The 12,915-nt window shown below is 44.4% G+C and overlaps 1 protein-coding gene across 1 annotated transcript in view; it reads left to right on the top strand.

Moving 5' to 3' along the window:
- SCAPER (S-phase cyclin A associated protein in the ER) overlaps nucleotides 1-12,915 on the top strand; it is a 412,160-nt gene that overhangs the window by 143,305 nt on the left and 255,940 nt on the right. Inside the window, exon 16 of the mRNA XM_062206396.1 lies at nucleotides 10,698-10,853. Coding sequence (XP_062062380.1) covers nucleotides 10,698-10,853 — 156 coding nt within the window. The remainder of the gene's footprint in view (nucleotides 1-10,697; nucleotides 10,854-12,915) is intronic.

Here is a 12,915-nt window from a genome sequence, read left to right as displayed (position 1 = left end):
AGCGGCTGTGAGCGTTCATGTACAGGAATCTGCAGATGTGTACTTTCATTTTTGTTTATAAATACTGAGGAGAGGATTGGCAGAGACTTAGGACCTGCTCATGTTTAACTTTTTAAAAAGTGGTTTTCCAAACTGGTTAAACTGTTTTACTTTTCTGCTAGCAGTGAGTGATAGTTCTCCTTATACCAAATTCTGATTAATGCTTGACACTGTTACATATTTTAATTTTGGCCATTCCATTTTAATATGTGTATAGTGTCTATTTTTTTCCCCACAGTTTTTTTGTTGTGGGAAAAATATACAGCATAACATGTACTATCTTAACCATTATTACATGTGGAGGGCGGTGGTGTTAAATGACATTCAGAATGTACAACCATCACCACTGTGCACGTGCAGTGCCAACACATGGACCTGAAACTCTGCTCATTAACCAGTCACTCCTCATTCACCCCTCCCTCCACCCCCTGCATAATACTTCCTGGTTCTATGACTTTGGCTACTTTCGGTCGTCCACGTAAGTGGAGTCCTATGGCGATTTGGGGGACAGACTTGCTCCACTCCTCGGTGTCCTAGCGAGTATCGGACTCTCCTTCGTTGTGAAGGCTGAGTGATGCTCCTTGTTACGCGTGCTTTCGTCCATCGTGAAGTCTTCAGTTGCCACCACACTTTAACTGTAGTGACTTACGCTGCTACAAACCCCGGTTTACAAATACCTTTTGAAGTCCTTACTTTGGGTTCTTTTGGGTGTATTTCTGGAAGGGGAATTGTTGGGTCCGATGTCCTGGTTTTAATGGTGTGAGGCGCCACCACGCTGTTCTGCCCGAGGCTTGCAGCTACTCCACAGCCTAAGTCTTGTCGTGCTCTGTTGTAGCCGTCCTCGTGTGTGGGGAGGGAACCTCATGGTAGTGCTGCTTTGCGTTTCTCCAGTGATGAGTACCACTGAGCGGTTTTTCTTGTGCTTGGCCATTCATATATTTTCTTTGGAGAAATGTCTATTCCAGTCTTTTGCCCTATTATGAATCCCATTGTTAGGGATGTTGACTCTTAGGGATACTCTGTATATCTGGATATCAATCCTGTATCAGGTGTATGATTTACAACATATTTTCTCCCACTCTGTCTCTTGCCTTTTTACTATCCATGAAATCCAGTTAACCTAATTTTTTTTTCCTCTGTTGCCTGTGATTTGATGTCAAATCCAAGGAATCATTGGCATTTCCAGTGTCATGAAGATTCTGCCCTAGGTTTTCTTCTAAGAGTGTTATTGCTTTAGGGGTTATTTTTAAGTTGTTGATCCATTTGTGTTAAAATTTATGTAAGGTGTTACTTAAGGGTTCAGCTTCATTCTTATGCATGTGGATACCAGCTTTCCCATCACCGTTTGTTGATGACTGTTCTTTCTCCCCCGTGAATCATCTTGGCACATTTGTTAAGAATCATTTGATCGTATCTGTGAAGTTTTACTTAATGGTTCTCTGTTATAGTCCTTAAATGTCCATTTTAATGCCAGTACCATATGTTTTACTTATAAGTTTTGAAGTCAGTAAGTGTGAATCCTCCAATTGTGTTATTTTCCAAGATTGCTTTAGTAATTTGGAGTCCTTCGAGATTTCATACGACTTTCAGGATGGGGATTTGATAGGGATTGACTTGCATCTGTAGATTATGGTGATTGTTTATGACATTTCAGGAATATGAAAGTTTTCCTAGCCATTACCATGTGGAGACTTTCTATTTATTTGTCCTCTTTAATTTTTTTTAAAGATTTACTTACTTTGGGGCCAGCACTGTGGCACAGTGGGTTAAAAGCCCTGGCCTGAAGCGCCGGCATCTCATATGGGCGCCGGTTCTAGTCCTGGCTGCTCCTCTTCCAATCCAGCTTTCTACCATGGCCTGGGAAAGCAGTAGAAGATGGCTCAAGTCCTTGGGCCCCTGCACCCACGTGGGAGACCCAGAAGAAGCTCCTGGCTTCTGATCGGCGCAGCTCCAGCCATTGCAGCCATCTGGGGGAGTGATCCAGCAGATGGAAGACCTCTCTCTCTGTCTCTACCTCTCTCTGTAACTCTTTCAAATAAAATACGTAAATCTTTAAAAAGTGATTTATGTACTTTATTTGAAAGCGTTACACAGAGAGAGGAGAGGCAGAGATAGATATATAGAGAGAGATAAAGAGAGATAGGTCTTCCATCTGCTGGTTCACTCCCCAGTTGGCTACAACGGCTGGAGCTGCGCTGATCCAAAGCCTGGAGCCAGGAGCTTCTTCTGGGTCTCCCAGGCAGGTGCAGGGGCCCAAGGACTTCTTTGCTAAGTCGCCTGCTGTCGTGCACCTCTTCTCTGGTTGCCTCCCCTCCCCTTGGAAGATGTGGCTGTGCTCGCTGCCACCGGCTCATCACCATGGCTGCCTTAATTCTGTATGGATGCATTTCCCCCTCCGTGCCCCTGGACGTGCCTTTGGAAATATTATTGGCTGTCACCACGTTGTAAAGCTTCTGCTCCGTCCCCTTGTAGGAACGCCGAGAGGCCCTTTTCTCTAGAAAACTTTGCTCTGTTTTCTTGGTTTTCCTCCTGCCCTCCTCTGGTTGTTGCTGGGTGTAACAGCTTTCGGTCCACTTGCTCTTCTCTTCCCAGATCATGACCGCCGCCCTCTGCAGCTCTGCTTGCTGTCTGGTCCCCGCGCCCGAGCCCCTGCCCACCCCGGCGGGGTCCCCGCGCCCGAGCCCCTGCCCACCCCGGCGGGGTCCCCGCGCCCGAGCCCCTGCCCACCCCGGCGGGGTCCCCGCGCCCGAGCCCCTGCCCACCCCGGCGGGGTCCCCGTGCCCGAGCCCCTGCCCACCCCGGCGGGGCCCCCGCGCCCAAGCCCCTGCCCACCCCGGCGGGGTCCCCGCGCCCGAGCCCCTGCCCACCCCGGTGGGGCCCCTGCGCCCGAGCCCCTGCCCACCCCGGCACCCTGCGCCCGAGTCCTCGCCCACCGTTCACTTGCTCCCTGGACTCGGGCTCTGGCCTGGTGCGTGTGTCCAGAGTCCGTAGCCCCCCGTCCTCTTCACTCCAAACCGTCTTGCTTTTCCCAAAACCCTTATCTTGGCTGAGGATTATGACTGGCCTCCTGTTAACGTAGCCTTGGGAAACTTGTATTCATTTATTTCAGTTCGCTGGTTTTTGCCGCCTTTTTTTCCTAGCCCTGTCTACGGCACGAGATAAGCGTCTGTTCTGACTGCCCAGGCTGCGGAGTTGCAGATTCTGCGTCTCCCTCCCCAGTGCAGCTGCGCAGTTGATTTTTATCTTCCTCCTCAATGTGTGCAGATAGAATGTTTGCCTGTCACCCCTGCTGCCTCCAAATTAATCTTTCTGAAGGGCTTTACGTGTTGTCGCTCAGTTTACAATTTTTCACGGACTTTACATTGTCTTGAGACCTTGGTAGGAATGTGTTACTCTTCCTTTAGTCGTATTTTAGATACAGAACAGTGGCAGTGTTATTATACAAGGCATATTGCATTCTCATTTGAATGAATTCAAGCAATTTGGCTAAAGAAACCCAAAATGCCATTCTCAGAAACAGTTCCTGTTATCGCTTCTCGGCCTTTTGGCGAAGATCAAGGGCAGAAACAGTTCCTGTTGACATTAGGTAGCGCTCTCCCAGACATTTGTGCAGAGCAGTTTCAGTATTGCATGGATAGATAATTTTATGAAGTAAAATTACATTATTTGATACTAACTGGAACTAAAGTCAAGACTTGTCCTTCTAAGAAAAAGTGAAGTGAAAGTAAAATTGTAGGAAGTATTGAGTTTGTAATTAATGTTTATCACAAGAGGGATTATTTCCCATAGACTTTTTAAGGTCATTGAAAATGCTGAAACATATTGAGAGTTTCATGCTACATTTTTCCAGATTTTGACAAAAACGGAGGGAATTCCCTGCTGACAGAGCTGAGAGGAATGCCACTCACGTTTCTCTCCATCTCCCTCGTTACTGTTTTATGCTGCTAAAGTTGATCACATTTATGTTTGCTCTGTGAGTGTAAGTTCCTTGGTTTAGTTTGCTGTGTGTGTGTGTATGTAAATAATGTTGATAATTCTCCATTCATAAGTTATTTTGTATTTATCACCTAATAGACTGGATTTTATTAGGAAGTAATTTTTTTCAGGGAGAGCCCACGTTTGCTGTTTCCCTTGAGTTTTGCCTGTTTCGGGCCTGTGGCCTTGCCCTCTGTCTTGTCTCTTGCCTGGAAGCCAGGTTCGTGACTCAGTCTCTCTCCCTGCAGACAGGATTCTCTTGTCTCGCCGCGTTCACTTCCATGGGGAAGCCGCAGCCGTGTTCACTTCCATGGGGAAGCCGCCGCAGCCACATTCCCCTTTCTCTCCTTGTGGATGACTTGAATTTGCTGCTTGGAACCCTAACATTTTCTCATTCTTCCCAAATGTTTTACAGTTTAATTAGGATCTTGGTGTTGATTTCTCAGTCCATTTTTCATAAAATAACATTTAGGGTTTTCAGTCTTGAATTTGTTCCTTTCAGGGAAAATTTATATTGTAATTTGTTTCTTAGCCACACGGATATTACTTGTATTAGATAATACAAATTTGTTTTGAGTATTCAAGGCTTATTAGTTATCTGTTCTTTTTCATTTTAAGAATCTGTAAGGAGAATTAAGCTGGTAATTATAAAGTAAATTGAAAGTATGTCATTGGAAAATTAAGAGAGGGAGGATGGGAGGAAGTGTGTTCTTAAAGTTGTATGTATAAAATACATGAAATCTATTCTCTGTATATAAATAATTTTTAAGATTGATTTATTTATCTGAAAGAGAAACAGAAGGAGAGAGAGAGAGAGAGAGAGAGAGAATCTTCCATCTGCTGGTTCATACTCTAAATGGTTGCAACAGCAAGGGGTGGACCAGGCTGAAACCAGGAGCCAGGAGCTTCTTTTGGGTCTCCCATGTGGGTGCAGGGGCCCAAGCACTTGGGCCATCCTCTGCTGCTTTCCCAGCCGTATTAGCAGGGAGCTGGATTGGAAGTAGAGCAGGTGGGACTCAAACCGGCACCTATAAGGGATGCCGACACTGTACGTGCAGGCTTAACTTTCTGTGCCACAGAGCTGGCCTCTATGTAAATAAATTTAAAAATTAAAACATACTTTTATTACAAGGTTTTTCTCTTAGTAATCTGGATTTTTTTAGGGTCTTTATTCTATCCACACCTTTTCTGATTCAGTTCCTTTTGTGATAGTGTTACTTTTCTTCTCAGTTTGTTTTCCTAGCACCCATCACCCTTTATCATTATGTTGCTTTATTGCCTCCTCCCCCTTTAAATTTACATTACTGTTAAGTTCAACATTACAAAGCTTGTCTAGGAAATTCTGTGTTGTTTCTGGGGTTATATTTTCTTCCAGACTGGTGTTTTTTTTTCTTAAAGATTCATTTATTTGGAAGGCAGAGTTAGATCGATCTTCCATCCAGTAGTTCACTCCCCAGATGGCTACAACAGCTGGAACTGGGCCTGTCCAAAGCTAGGAGCAAGGAGCTTCCTCTGGATCCCGAACATGGGGGCAGGGGTGCAAGCATCCTCTGCTGCTTTCCCAGGAGCACTAGCAGGGAGCTGGATTGGAAGTGGAGCAGCTGGGACTTGAACTGGTGCCCCTAAGGGATGACTGCACTACAGGTGGCGGCTTAACCCTCTAAACCACACAGCACTGGCCCCGGGTTTTGTTTTTTTACTCAGCTTTTGCGTACTCTTCTTGCCTTTGAATGTCACTCACTTTGCTAAGTGCACTACGTCTCATTCCTTTTTCTTCCATCTTGATCATGCTTAACTGGTGTAGTCTGAATAAATTTTCCTGATCATATTTTTTGTCTTATACTGTCAGTACAGTTTGAAAGATGTTCATATGATTAATATACTTCACAAAGTACTTAGAAAAATGGCCATGGAGCATGGAGACTGGGAAAGCTCAGAACTGTATTCAGACTTCCTTGTCTGAAGTTTCAAAAATGCCTTGAGATTGGTTTTAATTCCAAACCAACGTGGATCCCTGGAGCTTACACTTCTGTGTTCACTCCGTTTCACTCCGCCCTGTTTCACCAAAGCACGCCCTCCCTCCGGCTTTCAAGAATGAAAGATCTGGTGCTGGCCTTGTGGTGTAGCAGGTCAAGCTGCCACCTGTGACGCTGGCATCCCATGTGGGCGCTGATTCAAGTCCTGGCTGTTCGTCGTCTTATCCAGCTCCCTGCTAATGGCCTGGGAAAAGCAGAGGCTGTTGGCCTAAGTGTTTGGGCCCCTGCCATGCCTGGAGACCTGGATGAAGCTGCTGGTTCCTGGATGTGAGCTGGCCCAGCCTTGTCCATTGAGGCCATCTGGAGAGTGAACCATGGGATGGAAGATCTCTCTCTCTCTCTCCATGTCTGTAATTCTGACTTTCCAATACATAAGTAAATAAGTAAATCTTTTTTTTTTTTTTTTAAGAGAGATTTGGGGCAGGCATGGAGCAGTGCGTGAAGATGATGTGGGATGCTCTGATCCCCTGATGCCCTTGCTACTCCATTTCCAGTCCAGTTTCCTGTTACTGCATCCTGGGAGGCAACAGAGGTTGCTCAAGTGCCCAGGCCACTGCTACCCGTGTAGGAGAGCCGCATGGCCTTCTGGGCTTCTGGCTTTGGCGTGGCTCAGCCCTGGCTCAGCCCTGGCTGTTGCAGACATTTGGGGAGTGAAGCAGATCTCTCTCTCTCTCTGTTCCCTGTCTCCCCCAAATAACTCTACCTTTCAAGTAGATGAAAACTTCAAGAAAATTTTTAAAAAGGATTTTTGAGTTTTACCATTAGCTGTACTTTACTCATAAAATCTGCACTTTCCAACAAAACTTGGCTGCTAATAATTAATACCCGTGAAGTTGGAAATGCTTCACAGTTTTATTGCCTTGTGTCCCGTTGTCACTCATCCAATAAGAATTGAAGAAAAAGGATTTGTTGTTTACTTTTTGTCCTCTCAAATTCATTAAAATAACATGAACATACATGTTTGTTGATTTTTAAAGTTTTTAATTTATTAGTTTGAGACATCCACACCCACACACACACACACACGGCTTTTGTCTGCTGATGCACTACGCATAGCCTGTAGTGGCTGGACCTGAGCCAAAGCTGAAGTGAAGGAGCTAGGAACACACTCCACGTCTCTCATGTGGGTGGCAGGAACCCAGTTACTCGCGCCATCCTGCTGCCTCCCAAGATATGCATTGGAAGGAAGCTGGTGTTAGGAGTGGGAGTTGAACCCAGGCACTCAAATAGGCTAAATGCGCACTCTTATTTAAATGTTAGTGTAGTTCCTGCAGTTGCAAATTACAATAACATTAAGTAGAATGTTATAAATTGATCTCTGAAGGAATTTTTTTGAAAGATTTATTTATTTATTTGAAAGTCAGGAGTTACACAGAGAGAGGAGAGGCAGAGAGACAAGAGAGAGAGAGGTCTTCCATCCGCTGGTTCACTCCCCAATTGGCCGAACTGCTGGAGCTGCGCCGATCCGAAGCAAGGAGCCAGGAGCTTCTTCCAGGTCTCCCACATGGGTGCAGGGGCCCAAGCATTTGGGCCATCTTCTACTGCTTTCCCAGGCCACAGCAGAGAGCTGGATTGGAAGAGGAGTAGCCGGGTCTCAAACCGGCGCCCATATGGGATGCCGGCGTTTCAGACCAGGACGTTAACCTACTGTACCACAGTGCTGCCCCTCTGTAGGAGTCTTAAATTGTTCTTAAAGATATTTTCAGTGGCAGGTTTCTGAATCAGTTCTTTTAAAAAATATTTTTGCTTATGTAAAGGGAACACATGTATTTCATATGAGTATAGAGCTTAAGAGCATAATGCTACTTCCCACCCTCTCCTTCCTCCTTTTCTCTCTCATCCTCCTTTCTCCTCTCTTATTTTTATTTTATTTTTTTTACAATGACATACTATTAATTTACTTTAATCACAAGCTTAACCCTCCACTACATAAAGAATTCAACAAGTAGTAAGTAGAAAAGCCACCATTCCTTAAGAGTGTAGACATGGGCTACAAACAATAATCAAATCTCAAAATGTCAGTTTTGCTCATATACAATCCATATTTTTGTATTCTCTATATTAGTTACCATAAATCAGGGAAAACATATGATTCCTGTCTTTTTGGCCCTGGCTTATTTCACTAAAAGTAATGGTCTCCAGTTGTATGCATTTTGTTGCGAAAGACAGGATTTCGTTCTTGCTTATAGCTAAGTAGTACTCCATAGTATATGTATCCCACAATTTCTCTATCTAGTTATCAGGTGACGGACATATCTTAGCTATTGTGGGTTGAGCTATTTATGAACATGGTGGTACAGATCACACTTTGATATGCTGATTTCATTTCCTTTGGTTAAATTCCCAGGAGTGGAATAGTTGGGTCATATGGCAGATGTATTTTCACATTGTGTCTTCCATAATGATCATACTAGTTGGCATTCCCACAGCAGTGTGTTAGGGTACCTTTTCTCCACATCATTTGCTATTTGCTGATTTTTGGATGGCAGCCATTCTAAGTGGGGTGAGGTGATGCCTCATTGTGGTTTATATTTGACAATTCCCCGATGGCTGGTGATCCTGAGTGTCTTCATGTGTCTGTTGGCCGTTTTTATTTCATTCTTTGAAAAATGCCTGTTCATATCCTAGTCCATGTCTTTACAGAGTTGTTTGTTTTGTTGTTGCTGTTGAGTTTCTGGAGCTCCTTATATATTTCAGATATCAATCCTTTATCAGACACATGGTTTGAAAGTATTGTTTGGGGGTCAGTGCTGTGGCATAGTGGGTAAAGCCAACACTTGCAGTGCCAGCATCCCATTTAGGTGCCGTTTGATAGCATGGACATTTTAATGATATTAATCCTTCCAGTCTTTGAGCATGGAATATTTTTCCATTTTTTTGGCGCCTTTTATTCCCTTAATGTTTTGTAATTTTCATTGTAGAGATCTTTTTATGTTTTAAATTTATTTATTTATTTGAAAGTCAGAGTTACGCAGAGAGAGGAGAGGCAGAGGGAGAGAGAGGTCTTCCATCCGCTGGTTCACTACTTAGACGGCCGGAGCTGCGCTGATCCGTAGCCAGGAGCTTCTTCTGGGTCTCCCATGTGGTTGTAGGGGCCCAAGGACTTGGGCCATCTTCCCCTGCTTTCCCAGGCCATAGCAGAGAGCTGGATTAGAAGTGGAGCAGCCGGGTCTTGAACCGATGCCCATACGGGATGCTGGCACTGCAGGCCAGGGCGTTAACCCGCAGCACCACAGCGCCGGCCCCATTGTAGAGATCTGTCATATCCTTGGTTAAATTTGTCCCAAGGTATTTAAGTTTTTTGTAGCTATTGTGAATGGGGCTGATCTTGCAAGTTCTTTGTCAGCCATGGTGCTGTTTGTATAAACAGATGCTATTGATTTTTGTGTATTCATTGTATCTCTTAGTGTAGTCTTTGGGTTCCCCCAATGAGTTGGATCCTGTCATCTGTAAACGGGGATTGTTTGACTTCCTCCTTTCCCATTTATAACCCTGTGATTTCTTTTTCTTGCCTAGTGCTGAGAGTGGGTGTCCTTGTCTGGTTTCAGATCTTAGTGGAAATGCTTCCAGTTTTTCTCCATTCAATATGATGCTGGCTGTGGGTTTGTCATAAATTGCCTTAATTGTGTTGAGATATGTTCCTTCTATATCCAGTTTGCTTAAGTTTTTTTTTTTAATTCTTGAAAAGATGTTGTATTTTATCAAATGCTTTCTCTGCATGTGTTGAGATAATCATATGGTTTTTATTCAGTTTTTTTTTTAAAGATTTATTTATTTGCAAGAGTTACAGAAAAAGAGGGGGAGAGATATCTTTCATCTACTATCTAAATCCTCAGGTGGCTACAATGGCTGGTGCTGGGCCAGGCTGAAGCCAGGATCTTCATCCAGGTCTCCTGCCTGGGTGCAAGGGCCCAAGGACTTGAGCCATCTTCCACTGCTTTCCAAGTGCATTAGCAGGGAGCTGGGTCAAACATGGAACGGCTAGAACTCAAACTGGTTCCCATATAGGATCTTGGCATTGTAGGCAGCAGCTTAACTCATTATGCCGCAACATTGGCCCCTATTCTCTGACTTGTTAATGTGATGTATCACATTTATTGATTTGTGTATGTTGAACCATCCCTGCATACCATGGGTAGATCCCATTTGGTTGGGGTGGGTGATCTTTTTGATGTTTTATTGGATTCAATTAGCTGTATTTTTGTTGAGAATTTTTGCATCTATGTTCATCAGGGATATTGTTCTATAGTTCTCTTTCTTTGTTGTATTTTTTTTTCTGGTTTTTGCATTAAGGTAATGCTGATCTCAAAGAAGGAGTTTGGGAGGATTCCCTCCCCTGAATTGTTTTGAATAGTTTGAGAATTGGATTTAGTTTTTCTTTAAAAGTTTGGTAGAATTCAGCAGTGAAGCCATCTGGTCTAAACCAGTTCTCAGAAAGACGTACAGATTTGATAAGTCATGGGATTATTATCTGTTTTGAGGTAAGTTTTGAAAAGAAGTAAACCCCATAATTCATTCTTTTTATTAATGTTCTGTGCTTTGCCATGAGATAGTACTATTATGTAGACTCTTGTTAAATTTGTTATTTTTGTGATATGTTCTGGAATTAGCTTGATTTGAATGAATCTCATTTGGCTTTTATTGCAGGTTAATGAAATTGCCTTTATAAACACCCTCGAAGCCCAGAATAAGCGCCATGATGTTTTATCAAAGCTGAAGGAATACGAGCAGAGGCTGAATGAACTCCAGGAAGAGCGTCAGAGGAGACAGGAGGAGAAGCAAGCCCGCGACGAAGCTGTGCAGGTGGGGTTAATTCTGCAAACCTTTGGATGCACCTGTCGTGCCTTAAGCTCTGGGCGAGGCACTCGTAATATAGAAAGTAGTAAATCCTAGTTGTTTTTCCACCAAGAGTGCATGATTTAATATAGCGCCTTCTGCAGGTGTGAATTCTGATTGCCGTGACGATGTTTACTGTTCAGATAAGGAAGTCGGAGCCTTGGTCTGCAGATCGCCATCACTGACAGAGAATCTCTCGTTTCAGCTGCTGAAGGCTCCAGCTGCTGTGGGCTGATTATCTGTTCCTTTCTAATTGGGTTGGAAAATAATGTGCTCCTCTCCTCCCAATAAAAATAGATTTTTTTTAAAGGAGTACGTATGGCCTTAAAGAACTGGACAATCTTTATGCTTATGATAAATAACACTTGTCATTTAGTGTATAATGTCATTGAGGACCTATTTAGTTTTCAAACCTTCAGTTAGAGAGAGAGAGAGAGAGAGAGAGAGAGATAGGGAGAGAGAGAGTCATTCCTCAAATGGCCACAATGGCCCGGGCTGGCTCAAGCCAAAGCTGGGAGAGAGAACTCCATCCTGATCTGCCATGTCGGGGCAGTAGGGGCCCAGGGACTCGGGCCATCCTCTGCTGCTTTCGCAGGTGCATTAGCAGGAAGCTGGATGGGAAGTGGAGCAGCCGGGACTCATGTGGGATGCCGGCAGTGCAGGCGGGGACTTAACCCGCTGCGTCACAACACCTGCCCCAGTTGGGTAGTTTTTAACCTCTGCTTTGCCTTTTGCCCAAGTAATTTGAATTATAAGCACAAGGAAGAGAGCGTTCAGAGTCTTTTCCTAGGCTGCCATAAATGCAGCCCTGACTGAAATCAAGCGTGTGAAGGCCGACTGTTACCTTCTAGTTATTTGCTGTCAGTCTGTATCCTATATTTGTAGGTGTTTGGGTTCATAATGCATGCTGTTTTAGAAAGTCATCTGTCACTTGTGAAACAAATGTTTAGGAACCCCCACTTCTTTGCAAGGTGCTTTGTGGGGTACAGAGTTCCTATCTTTAGGGAATTTATTTATTTTTTATTTATTTATTTTTTGACAGGCAGAGTGGACAGTGAGAGAGAGAGACAGAGAGAAAGGTCTTCCTTTGCTGTTGGTTCACCCTCCAATGGCCGCCGCGGTTGGCGCACTGCAGCCGGCGCACCACACAGATCTGATGGCAGGAGCCAGGTGCTTCTCCTGTTCTCCCATGGGGTGCAGGGCCCAAGCACTTGGGCCATCCTCCACTGCACTCCCGGGCCACAGCAGAGAGCTGGCCTGGAAGAGGGGCAACTGGGACAGAATCCGGCACCCCGACCGGGACTAGAACCCGGTGTGCCGGCGTCGCAAGGCGGAGGATTAGCCTAGTGAGCCGCGGCGCCGGCCTGGGAATTTAAATTCTAGATTGGGAAGTGCTAGCTGAGCTTACGTGTTACTCGTCTGTAATTGCCAATTCTTTTTCCCATTTATTAAAACAAAAACGATTGGTTTTTAGAGTCCAGTTTGTTTTTTAAGATTTATTTATTCATTTGAAAATTGGAATTACAGAGAGGGAGAGACAGAGAGAGAAATCTTCCATTTACTGCTTTACTCCCTAAATGCTCACAATGGCCACGAATGAGCCAGGCCAAAGCTGGGAGCCAGGAACTTCTTCCGGGTCTTCCACGTGGGTAGCAGGGATCCAAGCACTTGGGTGATCTTCCACTGCTCTCCGAGACACATTGGCAGGGAGCTGGTTTTTGCAAGTGGAACAGCTGGAACTTGAACCTGTGCCATATGGAATGCTGACATTGCAGGCAGCAGCTTAACCCTCTGTACCACAGCGCTGGCCTCAGAGTCCAATGATCTCTTATTAGTGCAATGTTGGATTCTGTCTTACATCCTTAAAGGTAATCAGCAAGTTGACGTCAAGTTTATAAATGCACAGCTTGGCTACATTGCAAGTATGCAATGTGATTGTTTTTATGTCAACTTGATATATTTTCTTTATAAAGCTGATTTATAACTTTTAGAATTATGTTTCACAGACTTTTGGTATTGCAAAATATCA

Source organism: Lepus europaeus, chromosome 11 (assembly GCF_033115175.1).
Source record: "Lepus europaeus isolate LE1 chromosome 11, mLepTim1.pri, whole genome shotgun sequence".
Classification (NCBI taxonomy): domain Eukaryota; kingdom Metazoa; phylum Chordata; class Mammalia; order Lagomorpha; family Leporidae; genus Lepus; species Lepus europaeus.
This window is presented reverse-complemented; position numbering and strand designations above follow the sequence as displayed.